The sequence below is a fragment of the Bufo bufo genome, chromosome 7 (assembly GCF_905171765.1).
Source record: "Bufo bufo chromosome 7, aBufBuf1.1, whole genome shotgun sequence".
Classification (NCBI taxonomy): domain Eukaryota; kingdom Metazoa; phylum Chordata; class Amphibia; order Anura; family Bufonidae; genus Bufo; species Bufo bufo.
Genome location: NC_053395.1, coordinates 28,310,344 through 28,330,283, shown reverse-complemented (window position 1 = coordinate 28,330,283; position 19,940 = coordinate 28,310,344). Strand labels below are relative to the sequence as shown.

The following is a 19,940-nucleotide window of genomic DNA, read 5'->3' as shown; positions in this document are numbered from 1 at the left end:
TGTCATGCTGTCACCATTGATCGCTTCCGCCCAGCGTGTCTCTGAACAGTGCCGCAGCCATTAGTGCAGGCAGTAAGTGTACTCTGTACTTCTGTGTCATCGCTGTGGCTGCTGTTTTTCCCTCTCTGCCCGCACTCCTTAACTAACCAGGGAGGGCAGCACTGATTGCTGCAACTGCTGTTCTCTATCTGCCCGGCTCTCGCTACCTGCCTGAGATCGTTGAAGAGAACAGTGCTGCCATGCTGTGGAGGAGATCGCTGCACGTAATAGCAGCGGTCTCCTCTGCTAGTGAGCAGGCGATTGCTGAGAATGGGGGAATATCGCTAGGAAATGCCCCCATTGTCTGATAGTTGCGGGTCCAACACCTATCTCATAAACAGAGAACATTCATTTCTATGGGGCCGCCAAAAATAGCTGAGCACTGGCTCATCTATTTTCGTTGCCCCCATAGAAATGAATTGGAGCGGTGGCCTTGCAAGCCCATTAATTTGTACGGGGATTCCGAAAATAGCTGAGTGAGGCGCTATTTTCGGCGGGCCAATAGAAAGGCTTGGTGGTTGTGGCCGGACCCCGCCCACCGGCCACCGCTTTGGTGGCCTCGTGTTAAGCTTTGTTTTAGAGATAGGTGCAGGTCTCAGAGGTGGGACGTGCATCCTATCAGACGGATATGCCCCCATTGTCTGAGATGGAAATCCCCCTTTTACTCTTTAGAGTTTAAAGATCTTTGCTTGCTGTTGGTGAGTGTAGACGGGTTTTTTCCCTACATCTAGAGGCTTAAAGGGCATCTGTCAGCAGTTTTGTACCTATGACACTGGCTGACCTGTTACATGGGCACTTGGAAACTGAAGGCATCTGTGTTGGTCCCATGTTCATATGTGCCCGCATTGCTGAGAAAAATGTAGTTTTAATATATGCAAATTAGGCTCTTGGAGCAACGGGGGCGTTACCATTACACCTAGAGGCTCTGCTCTCTCTGCAACTGCCGCATCCTCTGCACTTTGATTGACAGGACTAGGTGTGATGACATTTACACAGCCTGGCCCTGTCAAAGTTCAGAGGGAGCGGCAGTTACAGAGAGAGCAGAGCCTCTAGGTGTAACGGCAACGCCCCTGTTGCTCCTAGAGGCTCATTTGCATATAATAAAACATAATTTTTCTCAGCAGTGCGGGCACATAGGAACATGGGACCAACACAGATGCCTTCAGCTGCAAAGCGCACATGTAACAGGTCAGCCAGTGTCATAGGTACAAAACTGCTGACAGATGCTCTAGATGTAGGGAAAAAAGCCCTTTAAATCATGTCCTGATGCCGAGCATTTTACAAGTAAGGCTCTGTTGCTGTCAATCTGCATGACAGGTACATGATCCGAGTAGGTTTTCAGTACCAGGTTGTAAATAAGAGTGTCTCCATTCACTGAAAGCAAGCAGAGATCTTAAAAATTGTGAGAAAGCCCTTTACAAAACTGCATACGTTTTATTTTTGCTGGATTGTGAATGGTTGCTGTACTAGTCTTCAGCATGACTCTTATAGGAGAGCAGAGAGAGCGTGACTGTCGTTGCTTTATTTGTTCCGTAGGTAAAATTGTGGTGTATGACAGAGTCTGACGACGCGGGGGACCCTACGGCGACTCTCTCAGTGAAAGGCGGTCCTGTGAAAGCTCTGCAGTTCCACCCATCGGCCGATGCTCTGCTGGTTTCTGCAGCTGGCAGATCCGCGCAGGTCTGGGATCTATCCAGGAGCGCAGCCCTTGCAGGTAAAGTGTGGATAAGGTTATGGCCACTTAGCGGCTTGTCGCAGTATCATTACTCCTAATGATAGGGAATCTGGTCGTGCTACAACCTCCAAGCTGAGGCGACGGCCAATAGAAATCCAAACCTGCTGGATATCCGCACGACCCCATTCACTGTCATTGGGTGTGACTGGCGGAGCAACATTTGCACCACAAGTCGCTGTATGTAGCCGTAGCCTAAATTTTCACAAAAGTTTATATTTGACAAAAGATTTACTTACTAATAAAGAGTAAGATATTGATGGCCTACAATCGGCAGGGGGGCTCGACACACCGACGGTAATTTTATAGCGGAAGCAGTGCTTGCATGAGCGACAGCTGATCGGCGGAGGTGCAGGGAGTTGGATCGCCAACGCTCGTATATTGATGACCTGTCCAGAGGATAGACCATCAATGTCAAAGTCCCAGACTATGTGCAAGAAAAAGTACTTAGAGGAGACCAGATAGGCATTTTTTTATTTTATTTTAGACTTCAAAGGGATCTCATGGGTTTACTATAATTGTCTGCTTTGAGGGTTAACCAACACTGGGACCCCCTATTAAATGGCCGAACATGAGGCCCGTGTCCCCCATTACTCCTCTGAACCAAGTGGAGGGCTGCCCATGGGAGTCCTCAATGAAGGCCTTGCAGTGTGATGGTTTGAATGGGGCTGAGGCTGCAATACCAGACACAATCCATTGGCCGGGAGTGGCGCTGTTTTTGGGGAAACCCCCCCCCCCCCCCAAACCCTTCTTTGTTAGACTGCATCAGGAAAAAGCGTTCCTTTCCAAAGCAAATTTGCTTTAGGCCTCTTGCACACCACCATCTTTTGCTATGTTTTGCGGTCCATTTTTTTCACAAATCCGTTGTTTTGTTTTTTGTCTCCGTTCCGTAGTTCTGCAAAAAATCTCTGTATGGTTTCCTTATGCGATCCGTTTTTTGCGGATCGCAAACGGAAACATAAAATTTGCAATCATTACTGTAATATACAGTCATGTTTGTAAACACATGGGCAAAGTGGGCATGGATCCGCAAAAAACGGATGACATACAGATGTGTTCCGTATGTATTCCGTATTTTTTTGTGGACCCATTGACTTGCATGGAGCCATGGAACGTTATTTGCGGGCAATAATAGGACAAGTTCTGTCTTTCAGCGGAACAGAAATACAGAAACAAAATGCATACGGAGTACATTCCGTTTTTTTTGCGGAACCATTGAAATGAATGGTGCCACATACAGACCGCAAACGGAATCCACAAAAAAACGGAAAAAAAAACCGTTGGTGTACAAAAGGCCTTAAGGCTCATGCACACGACCGTTGTTGTTTTGCGGTCCGTTTTACACGGATCCGTTGTTCCGCATCTGAGTTTTTTTTTCTTCTCTGATTTAACTCCTCTTCCGTTCCGTTATTGCGCAAAACATATCCGTATGGTTTCCGTATTTTGATCCGTTTTTTGCAGATCGGAAACAGTAACTTATTAATCACCAAACACATGAGCAATTTGGGCTGGGCATAGCATTTCTACAGTATGGATCCGCAAAATACGGATGAAATGCGGATGTGTTCCGTGTGCGTTTCGTATTTTTTGCGGACCCATTGACTTGAATGGGGCCTTGGACCGTGATTTGCCTACAATAAAAGGACATGCACTACTTTTTTGCGGAACGGAAATACGGAAAAGGAATGCGCACAGATTACCTTCCGTTGTTTTTGCGGACCCATTGAAGTGAATTGGTTCCACATACGGTCCGCAAAAAAAACGGAACGCAAGCAGAAAGAAAAAACCTTTGTGTGCATGAGCCCTTACACTGTGGAATTCTGCCTTTGTAGGACCTCAGCAATTAGTATTGGTGCCTTGGCTTTGATTCCACTCGGAAACGAATATTTTTTTGGTTCTGTAGGCGGCCAGGTTTCCGCTCACATTCCTGAAACGGGGCTGCTTGGCTAACTGGTTTCCTATAACCCTGTTCCAAGTATGTACGACTGTTTATATTTCTGTGGCCGGAAGCTAGATTGTAAGCTCCTCTTTATAGGAACAGATCGGAGGAAATATTACGGTACAAAATCTCTTAACGGGGTTGTTCAAAATTTCCTCAGGGTAGGCTATCAATATCAGATTGGCGGAGGTCTGACACCCGCACCCCTACCGGAACTATACAGCGCCGTCCTTTGTATAGTGGCTGTTCTTGGTATTGCAGCTCAGCCCCATTCACTTGAATAGAACTGGTCTGCAAATCGGTCATGTGACCGTTGAACGTGAAGTCCCTCGTCGAGGAAGAGGCCGCGGGACTCACCTGAGCGCTGTGGGTGCTTCCAGTGCTGACAGCTGGACTCCCACCAATCCGATATTGATGACCTATCCTCGGGATAGGCCATCAGTAGCTACGTCGATATGGTTCTTTTAGTGTTGTGTATTGATTTACAACTTTTTAGATTTTTTATTTTTTTTTACAACCATTTTCTGTGCAGTCTATAAGAGTTATATCATTTTTCTGTCATCTCTGTGTAGCTCTGGATGATCATGGAGACCTGGTGCAGAGCATATGCTGGAGTCAAGATGGTGTCCTGATCGGGACGTCTTCTAAGGTGAGAAGTATAGGGCACATCATTATCAGATTATGCAGAATTATTTACTTCCACTCATAACGCTAGGAGTTTTCTGATCAAATTTCCATCTTTATCTTGGTCAGAAACAATTGTTTTCTTACCATGGAGACACCTTATGTATGGTCACCTTAAAGGGGTTGTCTGGTTTCAAGAGGAAACTAGCCAACTCAGGGGATCGGTCTGTAATATAGAATAGATGATTACTTACCTGACATATCCAGTGCCAGCACTCCGGTTCTCCCGGCAGGGCTCTGTTTTCCTGGCTGCAGAGGTGACTCTCTGCAGCCACGCAATGGCTTCTTCAGTGCACCGCTGAGGCCAGTGATTGGATGCAGCAGGGGAATACAGTGCCCTACCGGGAGAACTGGAGCGGCGGTGCATGATCTGTCAGGTAAGGGGTACTCCCAACCAATGGCATATCCATCGGATGTTATAAATGTCTGATAGATGTTGGTTTCCACCACTGGAACCCACACCTACGTGGAGAACGGGGGGTCTCCCAACCTGCATCCAGGCAGAGAATAAATGAACATGTGGCCCTGAATGTGCACGACTCTGTCCATTCACTTATAATGGGAGTTATGGAAACAGCCTGGCACTGCTTCCCAGCTTGTTCTGTAACACCCCCAAGTGAACGGAAATAGATGCGAGGCCACTTCTCCATTCATTCTCTGCCTGGATTAAATGGGTTGGCCCATCTCATACATTGGGAGCATAGATATCGCTAGGATATGACCCCAATGTCTGATAGCTGGAGGGTCCCACCTCCTTTTTCTATAACAGAGCCTGCAAGGTGACCACCGAAAGTAGCCGATCTATGGCTCAACTATTTCCGTCACCCCTATAGAAGTGAATGGAACATACGTTTATATTTTGACACAAAGCCCTGATTTCCCTGCATAGATGTAAATATAGAAGCTGGCTTCCTGCAGCCACCACTAGAGGGAGCTCACTGCAGTCTTGATCATTTCTGCAAATCACTGGTGCTCCAAGATCACAGACCCCTGTATCTATTGTCTGCACATTGTCATTTTTGGAAACCTATGGGTTTTTGGCTGCATTTTTTTAATTGCACTTTTCAATATGCGATTCTGGTTTCTGAGGTAAGTTCTTGTGGAATAGCAAAGTAAAACAGTTAAAAAAACGACGCACGTTTAGATACAATGTGGTTACCGAAGCAGTCGCGTTTTTTTATGTCAGTGGGATAAAGCCACTGTGCAATAAAAGCATCAGAGATGAGGCTACTTTCACATTAGCGTTTTTTGCGGATCCGTCATGGATCTGCAAAAACGCTTCCGTTACAATAATACAACCGCATGCATCCGTCATGAACACCATTGAAAGTCAATGGGGGACGGATCCGTTTTCTGTTGTGTCAGAGAAAACGGATCCATCCCCATTGACTTACATTGTGTGTGCTCCGCACCACATGGCGGACAGAAAAACGCTGCAAGCAGCCTCAAGAGCGGAATGGTGACTGAACGGAGGCAAACTGATGCATTCTGAGCGGATCCTTTTCCATTAAAAATGCATTAGGGCAAAACTGATCCGTTTTGGACCGCTTGTGAGAGCCCTGAACGGATCTCACAAACGGAACTACAAAACGCCAGTGTGAAAGTAGCCTAAGAAAGGCAGCAGTTTTCAAAAACCACAGCCTATGTGAAAAAACCTCATGGTGTATTACCACGTTCCCCGCTCCTGGTCCTCGCACCGCCGCTGCTGCTTCTCCCCGAGCGCCGATGAAAACATCCGGTGTCGGAGGGAGGGGGGGGGGGAGCAGCCAATGGCAGGGGGGCAGTTTATAGTATTGGATAACCCCTTTAATCTTTAAAGGCTCATGCACTTGAACCTATTTTTTTGTCCGTGCCCGTTCCATTTTTTTTTTACGGCCCGTATGCGGAACCATTAATTTCAATGGGGCCGCAAAAAAAATGGAAATGACAAAAACCAGTGCGTGCACTCTGTGATCCTATGCCTACAGTCTCATCTTGTGGCAGCACTGGAACACATACGGTTTTTGGCATGAGCGCCAGGTTTCAGCCGGACAAAAACCAGTCCGTGCACCAGTTTTTTTTCCGAAACCTGTCGCTCATGCTGGAAGCTGGACGATTCCCCGCCAGGTCCCATTATAGTCAATGGGGTCTGGCGGTGAACTCCAGAACCGCCTTCCGAGTAGCTTTAACTAGCCTTAGCGATTTCCAACAGTCTCATTGAAGTGACGTCAATGCGTGACTACTGCTCCGTTCACCCTGGGAACTCCCAGCAGTCGGGCCCCTAGCGATCATTTAGGTGGATAGGTGAGAAGTTTTGTTAACTGGAAAACCCCTTTAAATTCTAGTCTATCTTCAGGTAATGTCCTGTAGGTGGCGCTCTCGGTATATTGAACTGGATTCCTTGTCCTGGTTTAACATTTCTTCTAATACATTACTTATGTTATGAAATCTTTCGAAATAAAATCCTTGTGCCTATTGTGAGTGTACATCTAGGTTAACTTTATATTTTGGACAGATGTTTCAATTTTAACCACCTCAGCCCCTATGGCTTAAACACCCTGAAAGACCAGGCCACTTTTTACCCTTCTGACCTACCCTACTTTCACCGTTTATTGCTCGGTCATGCAACTTACCACCCAAATGAATTTTACCTCCTTTTCTTCTCACTAATAGAGCTTTCATTTGGTGGTATTTCATTGCTGCTGACATTTTTACTTTTTTTGTTATTAATCGAAATTTAACGATTTTTTTGCAAAAAAATGACATTTTTCACTTTCAGTTGTAAAATTTTGCAAAAAAAACGACATCCATATATAAATTTTGCTCTAAATTTATTGTTCTACATGTCTTTGATAAAAAAAAAATGTTTGGGTAAAAAAAAAAAATGGTTTGGGTAAAAGTTATAGCGTTTACAAACTATGGTACAAAAATGTGAATTTCCGCTTTTTGAAGCAGCTCTGACTTTCTGAGCACCTGTCATGTTTCCTGAGGTTCTACAATGGCCAGACAGTACAAACACCCCACAAATGACCCCATTTCGGAAAGTACACACCCTAAGGTATTCGCTGATGGGCATAGTGAGTTCATAGAACTTTTTATTTTTTGTCACAAGTTAGTGGAAAATGATGATTTTTTTTTCTTACAAAGTCTCATATTCCACTAACTTGTGACAAAAAATAAAAACTTCTATGAACTCACTATGCCCATCAGCGAATACCTTGGGGTGTCTTCTTTCCAAAATGGGGTCACTTGTGGGGTAGTTATATTGCCCTGGCATTCTAGGGGCCCAAATGTGTGGTAAGTAGTTTGAAATCAAATTCTGTAAAAATTGACCGGTGAAATCCGAAAGGTGCTCTTTGGAATATGGGCCCCTTTGCCCACCTAGGCTGCAAAAAAGTGCCACACATGTGGTATCGCCGTACTCAGGAGAAGTTGGGTAATGTGTTTTGGGGTGTCATTTTACATATACCCATGCTGGGTGAGATAAATATCTTGGTCAAATGCCAACTTTGTATAAAAAAATGGGAAAAGTTGTCTTTTGCCAAGATATTTCTCTCACCCAGCATGGGTATATGTAAAATGACACCCCAAAACACATTCCCCAACTTCTCCTGAGTACGGAGATACCACATGTGTGACAATTTTTTGCAGCCTAGGTGGGCAAAGGGGCCCATATTCCAAAGAGCACCTTTCGGATTTCACCGGTCATTTTTTACACATTTTGATTTCAAACTTCTTACCACACATTTGGGCCCCTAGAATGCCAGGGCAGTATAACTACCCCACAAGTGACCCCATTTTGGAAAGAAGACACCCCCAGGTATTTCGTGATGGGCATAGTGAGTTCATGGAAGTTTTTATTTTTTGTCACAAGTTAGTGGAATATGAGACTTTGTAAGGGAAAAAAAATAAATAAAAAAAATCATCATTTTCCGCTAACTTGTGACAAAAAATATAAAATTCTAGGAACTCGCCATGCCCCTCACGGAATACCTTGGGGTGTCTTCTTTCCCAAATGGGGTCACTTGTGGGGTAGTTATACTGCCCTGGCATTTTCCAGGGGCCCTAATGTGTGGTTAGTAGGTAAATGACCTGTGAAATCCGAAAGGTGCTCTTTGGAATGTGGGCCCCTTTGCCCACCTAGGCTGCAAAAAAGTGCCACACATCTGGTATCGCCGTATTCAGAAGAAGTTGGGGAATGTGTTTTGGGGTGTCATTTTACATATACCCATGCTGGGTGAGATAAATATCTTGGTCAAATGCCAACTTTGTATAAAAAAATGGGAAAAGTTGTCTTTTGCCAAGATATTTCTCTCACCCAGCATGGGTATATGTAAAATGACACCCCAAAACACATTCCCCAACTTCTCCTGAGTACGGAGATACCACATGTGTGACAATTTTTTGCAGCCTAGGTGGGCAAAGGGGCCCATATTCCAAAGAGCACCTTTCGGATTTCACCGGTCATTTTTTACACATTTTGATTTCAAACTTCTTACCACACATTTGGGCCCCTAGAATGCCAGGGCAGTATAACTACCCCACAAGTGACCCCATTTTGGAAAGAAGACACCCCCAGGTATTTCGTGATGGGCATAGTGAGTTCATGGAAGTTTTTATTTTTTGTCACAAGTTAGTGGAATATGAGACTTTGTAAGGGAAAAAAAATAAATAAAAAAAATCATCATTTTCCGCTAACTTGTGACAAAAAATATAAAATTCTAGGAACTCGCCATGCCCCTCACGGAATACCTTGGGGTGTCTTCTTTCCCAAATGGGGTCACTTGTGGGGTAGTTATACTGCCCTGGAATTTTCCAGAGGCCCTAATGTGTGGTTAGTAGGTAAATGACCTGTGAAATCCTAAAGGTGCTCTTTGGAATGTGGGCCCCTTTGCCCACCTAGGCTGCAAAAAAGTGTCACACATGTGGTATCGCCGTATTCAGGAGAAGTTGGGCAATGTGTTTTGGGGTGTCTTTTTACATATACTCATGCTGGGTGAGAGAAATATCTCGGCAAAAGACAACTTTTCCCATTTTTTTATACAAAGTTGGCATTTGACCAAGATATTTATCTCACCCAGCATGGGTATATGTAAAATGACACCCCAAAACACATTGCCCAACTTCTCCTGAGTACGGCGATACCAGATGTGTGACACTTTTTTGCAGTCTAGATGCGCAAAGGGGCCCACATTCCTTTTATGAGGGCATTTTCAGACATTTGGATCCCAGACTTCTTCTCACGCTTTAGGGCCCCTAAAATGCCAGGGCAGTATAAATACTCCACATGTGACCCCATTTTGGAAAGAAGACACCCCAAGGTATTCCGTGAGGGGCATGGCGAGTTCATAGAATTTTTTTTTTTTTGGCACAAGTTAGCGGAAATTGATTTTATTTATTTTTTTCTCACAAAGTCTCCCTTTCCGCTAACTTGGGACAAAAATTTCAATCTTTCATGGACTCAATATGCCCCTCACGGAATACCTGGGGGTGTCTTCTTTCCGAAATGGGGTCACATGTGGGGTATTTATACTGCCCTGGCATTCTAGGGGCCCTAAAGCGTGAGAAGAAGTCTGGAATATAAATGTCTAAAAATTTATACGCATTTGGATTCCGTGAGGGGTATGGTGAGTTCATGTGAGATTTAATTTTTTGACACAAGTTAGTGGAATATGAGACTTTGTAAGAAAAAAATAATAATTTCCGTTAACTTGGGCCAAAAAAATGTCTGAATGGAGCCTTACAGAGGGGTGATCAATGACAGGGGGGTGATCAATGACAGGGGGGTGATCAGGGAGTCTATATGGGGTGATCACCCCCCTGTCATTGATCACCCCCCTATAAGGCTCCATTCAGATGTCCGTATGTGTTTTGCGGATCCGATCCATGTATCCGTGGATCCGTAAAAATCATACGGACATCTGAATGCAGCCTGACAGAGGGGGTGATCAATGACAGGGGGGTGATCAGGGAGTCTATATGGGGTGATCACCCCCCCGGAAGGCTCCAGGGAGACGCTTGTATGTGTTTTGCGGATCCGATCCATCTATCAGTGGATCCGTAAAAATCATGCGGACATCTGAATGGAGCTTTACAGGGGGGTGGTCAATGACAGGGGGGTAATCAATGACAGAGGGGTGATCAGGGAGTCTATATGGGGTGATCACCACAGTCATTGATCACGCCCCTGTAAGGCTCCATTCAGACGTCCGTATGCGTTTTGCGGATCCGATCCATCTTTCAGTGGATCCGTAAAAATCATGCGGACATCTGAATGGAGAATTACAGGGGGGTAATCAATGACAGGGGGGTGATCAGGGAGTCTATATGGGGTGATCACCACAGTCATTGATCACGCCCCTGTAAGGCTTCATTCAGACGCTTGTATGCGTTTTGCGGATCCGATCCATCTATCAGTGGATCCGTAAAAATCATGCGGACGTCTGAATGGAGCTTTACAGGGGGGTGATCAATGACAGGGGGGTAATCAATGACAGGGGGGTAATCAATGACGGGGGTGATCAGGGAGTCTATATGGGGTGATCAAGGGTGAATAAGGGGTTAATAAGTGACAGGGGGGGGGGGTGTAGTGTAGTGGTGCTTGGTGCAACATATTACTGAGCTACCTGTGTCCTCTGGTGGTCGATCCAAACAAAGGGGACCACCAGAGGACCAGGTAGCAGGTATATTAGACGCTGTTATCAAAACAGCGTCTAATATACCTGTTAGGGGTTAAAAAAAAAATCACATCTCCAGCCTGCCAGCGAACGATCGCCGCTGGCAGGCTGGAGATCCACTCTCTTACCTTCCGTTCCTGTGAGCGCGCGCTCCTGTGTGCGCGCGTTCACAGGAAATCTCGCGTCTCGCGAGATGACGCATATATGCGTGACTGTGCGCAGGGCTGCCACCTCCGGAACGTGATCCTGCGTTAGGCGGTCCGGAGGTGGTTAAATAAAACTTTCAAAAATGTATGCTTTTAGGTAGGGGTGGGCGATATGGCCTAAAATCGACTTATTGCGATATAATTTTAAGCATGTGCGATATGCGATATATATCGCAATATATTATTTTCTATATTTGGGGGGGTGTTTAAACTTCTTTTTTTTTTTTTTTTTTACTTTTTATTTAATAACTATTAGCCTCCTTAAGGGCTAGAACCCTTGTCATATTCACCCTAATAGTGCTCATGTGCCCTTCAGCCTCTAATCAGCCCCCCAGCCTCTCATGTGCCCCCCAGCCTCTCCTTCTTATCAGCCCCCTCTGGTAACTCAAACCCACCCCCCTCCTCCCCAGTATTAATAATTGGTGGCAGTGGCCGTGGGCAGTTCCGATCAGAGTCCCAGCAGTGTAATGCTGGGGCTCCGATCGGTTACCATGGCAGCCAGGACGCTACTGAAGTCCTGGCTGCGATGGTATGTTAGTGAGCAGCATTATACTCACGTGCGCCGTGGCCGCCGGTCGCTCCTTCTTCTGTCTGTGCGGCGCATTGCTAATGCTTATAGCATTAGCAATGCGCCGCACAGACCTATGAGAAGAAGGAGCGCCCGGCGGCCACGGCGTACGTGAGTATAATGCTGCTCACTAACATACCATGGCAGCCAGGACTTCAGTAGTGTCCTGGCTGCCATGGTAACCGATCGGAGCCCCAGCATTACACTGCTGGGACTCCGATCGGAACTGCCCACTGCCACCAATGCAGAGACTGAAGAACATTCCCGGCACCCGACCTCTGACAGGACGCTGTGATCCGCGCGATTAACCCCTCAACTGAGGGGTTAATTGCGGCGGATCGCAGCGTGCAGTAATAGGGGCCGGGATATGGCCGGCACATGGTATTGGTATTCAGGCATTCATTGGTTGCGCAGTGGCCACAGTCCCTCCCCTCCTCCTCCTACTCTGTTCTTATTGGTGGCCAGCGGCAGCCGCGCACAGTGGGGAGGGAGGGACTGAAGCTGTGCCGGCTCAGGACAGGAGAACATGGTGCGCGCCGAGAGCGCGATCATTCACTACCGCTCCGTGGTCATATCGCGGTCCGGCGATATGCACAAAATCCATATCGTGGCACAAATTTATATCGCATATCGCCTATATCGCCCACCCCTACTTTTAGGGAATAAATGCAATTCAAAGGGGTTTCCAGGATATATAAATGAAGCTTTTGATGCTTAAAAGGTGCAAAGAAAACCCCAAACCTGTAATGTAGTATACATAACCTGCAGTTGCTGTCATATTGCACCACATGATCATGGCGGTCAATTTTCGCCGCGTGACCCGACACCAGCATGGACTAAACAACAATTTCATCAACATCATTGTCGATGTATACATGGATTTTTTAAAATATTTTATCATTAAAATTGCTTATCTGATACTTGCAGGACAAGAGGCTGAGAATTTTTGATGTCCGGAAAAGCACAGGAGCCTGTCAGGTATTTGCTTTACATTTTCATGGAGCTGATGGGGGAGGGTGGGGGCAATGTGATAATGCTCCTGGATATCTGCATTTAGGGTTTACGGCATGTCACTACATTAAGTGCCTCTGGAATCTGTCAGCAAGTGATTACAGGTTAGTACATCCCATAAACAAATGGCCCCCATAGATAAGATTCAGCCAGCGTGTCACAACAGGAGATAAGGGCCCTTCATGTAAGAGCTTTCTGGAAATCGGTGCCATTTCATTCTCCTGCTTTGATATCTGATCCCCCTGTGTACATCGTTATTGTGAGCATTATTGTTACTACACATCTGTAGGGTTACTCTACTGTCTCTGTGATCCCATGCCTGCAGTCTCATCTTGTGCCATCTATGAGATGAGAGTAACAAGTAAAGATGAGGCCCCACTGGAGGTCCAGACTCTACTAGGACTGACATGGGCAGAAAAGGAGTTTAGAAGATAAAAGGCATATGGCTATCCCAATGCAGAAGTAATACAGTGATGTCACAGTACAGGGATAATAAACACAGTGATGTCACAGTACAGGAATAATGCACACAGTGATGTCACAGTACAGGGGTAATAAACAGTGATGTCACAGTACAGGGATAATAAACACAGTGATGTCACAGTACAGGGATAATAAACACAGTGATGTCACAGTACAGGGATTATAAACACAGTGATGTCACAGTACAGAGATAATAAACACAGTGATGTCACAGTATGGGAATAATAAACACAGCGATGTCACAGTACAGGAATAATGCACACAATGATGTCACAGTACAGGGGTAATAAACAGTGATGTCACAGTACAGGGATAATAAACACAGTGATGTCACAGTACAGGGATAATAAACACAGTGATGTCACAGTACAGGGATTATAAACACAGTGATGTCACAGTACAGGGATAATAAACAGTGATGTCACAGTACAGGGATAATAAACACAGTGATGTCACAGTACAGGGATAATAAACACAGTGATGTCACAGTACAGGGATTATACACACTGTGATGTCACAGTACAGGGATTATACACACTGTGATGTCACAGTACAGGGATTATACACACTGTGATGTCACAGTACAGGGATAATAAACACAGTGATGTCACAGTACAGGGATTATAAAAACAGTGATGTCACAGTACAGGGATTATAAACACAGTGATGTCACAGTACAGGGATTATACACACTGTGATGTCACAGTACAGGGATAATAAACACAGTGATGTCACAGTACAGGATAATAAACACAGTGATGTCACAGTACAGGGATAATAAACAGTGATGTCACAGTACAGGGATTATAAACACAGTGATGTCATAGCACAGGGATAATAAACACAGTGATGTCACAGCACAGGGATAATAAACACAGTGATGTCACAGTACAGGATAATAAACACAGTGATGTCACACTACAGGGATAATAAACACAGTGATGTCACAGTACAGGGATAATACAGACAGTGATGTCACAGTACAGGGATAATACACACAGTGATGTCACAGTACAGGGATAATAAAAACAGTGATGTCACAGTACAGAGATAATAAACACAGTGATGTCACAGTACAGGGATAATAAAAACAGTGATGTCACAGTACAGGGATAATAAAAACAGTGATGTCACAGTACAGGGATAATAAACACAGTGATGTCACAGTACAGGAATAATGCACACAGTGATGTCACAGTACAGGGGTAATAAACAGTGATGTCACAGTACAGGGATAATAAACACAGTGATGTCACAGTACAGGGATAATAAACACAGTGATGTCACAGTACAGGGATTATAAACACAGTGATGTCACAGTACAGAGATAATAAACACAGTGATGTCACAGTATGGGAATAATAAACACAGCGATGTCACAGTACAGGAATAATGCACACAATGATGTCACAGTACAGGGGTAATAAACAGTGATGTCACAGTACAGGGATAATAAACACAGTGATGTCACAGTACAGGGATAATAAACACAGTGATGTCACAGTACAGGGATTATAAACACAGTGATGTCACAGTACAGGGATAATAAACAGTGATGTCACAGTACAGGGATAATAAACACAGTGATGTCACAGTACAGGGATAATAAACACAGTGATGTCACAGTACAGGGATTATACACACAGTGATGTCACAGTACAGGGATTATACACACTGTGATGTCACAGTACAGGGATTATACACACTGTGATGTCACAGTACAGGGATAATAAACACAGTGATGTCACAGTACAGGGATTATAAAAACAGTGATGTCACAGTACAGGGATTATAAACACAGTGATGTCACAGTACAGGGATTATACACACTGTGATGTCACAGTACAGGGATAATAAACACAGTGATGTCACAGTACAGGATAATAAACACAGTGATGTCACAGTACAGGGATAATAAACAGTGATGTCACAGTACAGGGATTATAAACACAGTGATGTCATAGCACAGGGATAATAAACACAGTGATGTCACAGCACAGGGATAATAAACACAGTGATGTCACAGTACAGGATAATAAACACAGTGATGTCACACTACAGGGATAATAAACACAGTGATGTCACAGTACAGGGATAATACAGACAGTGATGTCACAGTACAGGGATAATACACACAGTGATGTCACAGTACAGGGATAATAAAAACAGTGATGTCACAGTACAGAGATAATAAACACAGTGATGTCACAGTACAGGGATAATAAAAACAGTGATGTCACAGTACAGGGATAATAAAAACAGTGATGTCACAGTACAGGGATAATAAACACAGTGATGTCACAGTACAGGGATAATAAACACAGTGATGTCACAGTACAGGGGTAATAAACACAGTGATGTCACAGTACAGGGATAATAAACACAGTGATGTCACAGTACAGGGATAAAAACAGCGATGTCACAGTACAGGGATAATAAACACAGTGATGTCACAGTACAGAGATTAAAACAGCGATGTCACAGTACAGGGATAATAAACACAGTGATGTCACAGTACAGAGATAAAAACAGCGATGTCACAGTACAGGGATAATAAACACAGCGATGTCACAGTACAGAGATAATAAACACAGTGATGTCACAGTACAGGGATTATAAACACAGTGATGTCACAGTATAGGGATAATAAACACAGTGACGTCACAGTACAGAGATAATAAACACAGTGATGTCACAGTACAGAGATAATAAACACAGTGCTGTCAGTACAGGATTATAAACAGTGATGTCACAGCACAGGAATAATAAACACAGTGATGTCACAGTACAGGGATTATAAACACAGTGATGTCACAGTACAGAGATAATAAACACAGTGATGTCACAGTACAGGGGTAATAAACACAGTGATGTCACAGTACATAGGTAATAAACACAGTGATGTCACAGTACAGGGATAATAAACAGTGATGTCACAGTACAGGGATAATAAACAGTGATATCACAGTATATAGGTAATAAACACAGTGATGTCACAGTACAGGGATTATAAACAGTGATGTCACAGTACAGGGATAATAAACACAGTGATGTCACAGTACAGGGATAATAAACAGTGATGTCACAGTACAGGGATAATAAACAGTGATGTCACAGTACAGGGATAATAAACAGTGATGTCACAGTACAGGGATAATAAACAGTGATGTCACAGTACAGGATAATAAACAGTGATGTCACAGTACAGGGATAATAAACAGTGATGTCACAGTACAGGAATAATAAACAGTGATGTCACAGTACAGGGATAATAAACACAGTGATGTCACAGTACAGGGATAATAAACACAGTGATGTCACAGTACAGGGATAATAAACACAGTGATGTCACAGTACAGGGATAATAAACACAGTGATGTCACAGTACAGGGATAATAAACAGTTTCAATCCACTCCTCAGCTCTCGGTGCTTCTGTAAATCTGCATAGAAGCAGACAGATTAGCCCCTCTAGTATACCATGACGACAAGTGTAATTTGGGGACAAGTTGTGTTTTGTATTAATGACTGTATGCAGGAATTCTGAGGATTTTTTTCTTCTGGTTAATGATCCATTACTGCATGGAAAATGGGCCAAAGTTTCAAGGACGGATTCCTAGGCATTGAAGTGCAAAAACCTTCTTCTAACATGATAATTAAAAGCAGTGCTCCTAAATATCGGTCACAAAAACATTGACGTCTAATGCGATAATGAAAAGCAGAGAACGTGATGTAAGTTCGCAAGCAAACATGCGTAGACCAACCTGATAGTTTGTGTCATCTCCGATTTGGTTGGTGGATAGGAACAGCCATGGTTAGGCTTAGGGCCTATGCGCACAATGCACGGACACCATTCATGTGCCCGCTGACTGCGGACGCGGCCCATTCACTTGTATAGGGTCCGCAATCTGCATCCAATGGTCTGTGGTGCATGCAATACTTTTTTTGCGGTGCGGAGGCATGGACAGAAAATCCACGGAAGCACTCCTTGGGCTTCCGATCAGTGAGTCCGTTCCGCATCATATCTTCCAGATTGCCATTCATGAGCCCTTATGCTGACTTTATGTGGAGCGATCTGATAATTGGGCTGCATGAAGGGGAAGCAATGCTGTGCAGAGCGTTCTAGAAGCCGTATTCTGTACCATACAGCACCGTAAGTTGCCTTTCCTTAGGTTTTAGGCAGAGTGACTTTTTGACGACTACATGGTCTTTCCATAAACATGTATGTTGGTATTGGGAAGTGCACTCACTTATGTGTGTACACTCAACGGGGGTCATTTACTAGTATATTTACCCCTTTTTGCGACTTTTTTAACGCCCATGCAGAGGGGAAAATAAAGTGCGGCCTAAAAAGCCGATCTTTGTAAATGACCCTCAAAGTGTGTGGGGTTCCCCTGGACCCTACTGTACATGCTGACACTTTTTAGAAGGCAATAATAGGGAGCAGAACTGAGGTCGGACAGCCTCCAAGAGGGAGAAGAGACCACCTTGATCTTACCCCCAGATCCCCAGTTTAGTTGGGATGATAGGAGGTGACTGTGTTTACCACTGTTCTGCTTGTTGGTAGAGGACCCCTTTAAAACACTACAGAATGTGCCCCAAGTTGACTGAATGTTGTTCAGAATTTAATGACCATTTCATGCTATTTAAGGGGGTTGTTGGGGTGCCAAATATTGATGACCAATCCTCGGGAGTGGGGTCCAACACACGGCGTGCCGTTGACGAGGCCACGGTGCTCAGGTGAGTGCCATGACCTTCCCACAGATCACCAAGCACCGCGCCGTCTGTTGGATTTTGGCTGTGCTTGGTATTGCAGCTCAGCCCCATTTACTTGAATGGGACTGAGCTGCGCCTAGGCCGCGTGACCAGAGCGCCACAGTCTCTTCAAACAGATGATCAGCAGTGGTACTGGGAGTCGGACCCCCTCCGATCTGATATTAATGACCTGTCCTGAAGATAAGTCATCAGTATTAGGCCTCATTGCACACAAACGTATTTTGTTTCCGTGTCCGTTACTTTTTTTTTTTTGCGGATAGGATGCGGACCCATTCATTTCAATGGGTCCGCAAAAAATGCAGACAGCACACTGTGTGCTATCCGCATCCGTATGTATGTTCCGTAGCTCCGCAAAAAAAACATGTCCTATTCTTGTCCGTTTTAGGAATTGTTACAATGGATCCGCCCAAAAAAACGGATGGCATATGGATGTCATCCGTTTTTTTTTTTTTGTTTTGCAGATTTGCAATTTGCGGACCGCAAAACACATACGGTCGTGTGCATGTAGCCTTAAACACCCGGACATTACCTTTAATGACAAATTTCCAACCCTATATCCCAGTTATATTCTGCTAGTCACATCTATTTACAACCTCCAGAGGGCGCTATATATATATACACACTGCACAGCTTGTTCTTTTCTCTTAGTTTCCCTACAAGTCTGTGCAGTTTTCCAGCACCATAATAATTTAGGTCATGATTTACTATACAGTCCGGTCATAAAAGTCCAATATACGGCGTGACAGAAGAGGATTTCTCGTACAATTCTCCTTTAGGGCTCTTTCACACGAGCGATATGGATTGAGTCAGGATCTGTTCAGAGAAAAACGAATGGTTTTGCAAGCACGTTCATTGCGTGTGTTGTTCGATCCGGATTGCATGCGTTTTTCATGCACGTAAAAAAAAAAAAACCCCAGAAGAATAACCATCTACATCTTCTAACAACCATCAGCGAAAAATGCATTGCGTCCGGATGCCTTCCGTTTTTCACGCAAGCCCCATTCTCTTTTACGGAGATGGGGTTTCTTGGAAAACGCCCGATTATAGAGCATGCCGCGTTTTTTCCTGAACTCAAAGATGATGTGTGAAAATTTAAATGAATGGGTCGGGATTCAGTCCGGATGCTATGCGGCCGGAAAACTCGCTCGTGTAAAAGGGGCCTTAGGATTCAATACCGGGCGGTCATTTAACAATGAAGCCCGGCTACACAGAGCGGTCTTCATTAGTTAAAGAACAGGCAGCTGTGGCTTAATTGGCTGGGCGGTTCTCGGGCGTGCCCCGAATGGCTCACGAGGGCACTGTGTGGTCCTACCCTCATTACTTTAGGACTTACGTAGCCCGTGGCTCCTCTGCGGTCACGGAGCCGCATTGCATTTGCATCGATCTCCTCCCAATGTTTTTGGAAATGCTGCGGGGAACAATAAGGAGAACATGCAACCCCGGTGCAGATGGATTCATACTCATCGTATCGGGGCTGCAAGGCGGCGATGCTAACCACTGAGCCGCTCTATAGCGCACTTGCCAGTTTTTCTTACATGCTGGTACATGTAGTTCCCTCGTCACTGGATGCGCGCTTTGGTCTCTTGTAGACTATATCACCTGCCTACTGCAAGGGATCTCATGGACCAAAAAGTTTCCGGGCATCTCATGGTCAATGAATTCCTTGGCATAGTTTTAAGTGCCACATGTGAGCGGATAAAATGGGCAGCCTCATCCCAGAGTGTGTGGGTGAATTGGCCGCAGAAACTGCTTCCAGATGTTGCAGGGCGTCCTAGCATCCCTCATCACTCGGGGCGGCCGAGAGGGAGGAGGAGAGAAATTCTTTCCTTCAGCATCATAAAATTCCTG

At 44.8% G+C, this 19,940-nt stretch overlaps 1 protein-coding gene across 2 annotated transcripts in view; it reads left to right on the top strand.

Moving 5' to 3' along the window:
- The window catches only part of LOC121008971 (mitochondrial import inner membrane translocase subunit tim16-B-like), a 136,674-nt gene that overhangs the window by 14,876 nt on the left and 101,858 nt on the right, over positions 1-19,940 (top strand). For both annotated transcript variants that reach the window (XM_040441820.1, XM_040441818.1), the window contains exons 5-7: positions 1,576-1,753; positions 4,283-4,359; positions 12,752-12,802. In XM_040441820.1, the coding sequence (XP_040297754.1) occupies positions 1,576-1,753; positions 4,283-4,359; positions 12,752-12,802 (306 nt within the window). The remainder of the gene's footprint in view (positions 1-1,575; positions 1,754-4,282; positions 4,360-12,751; positions 12,803-19,940) is intronic.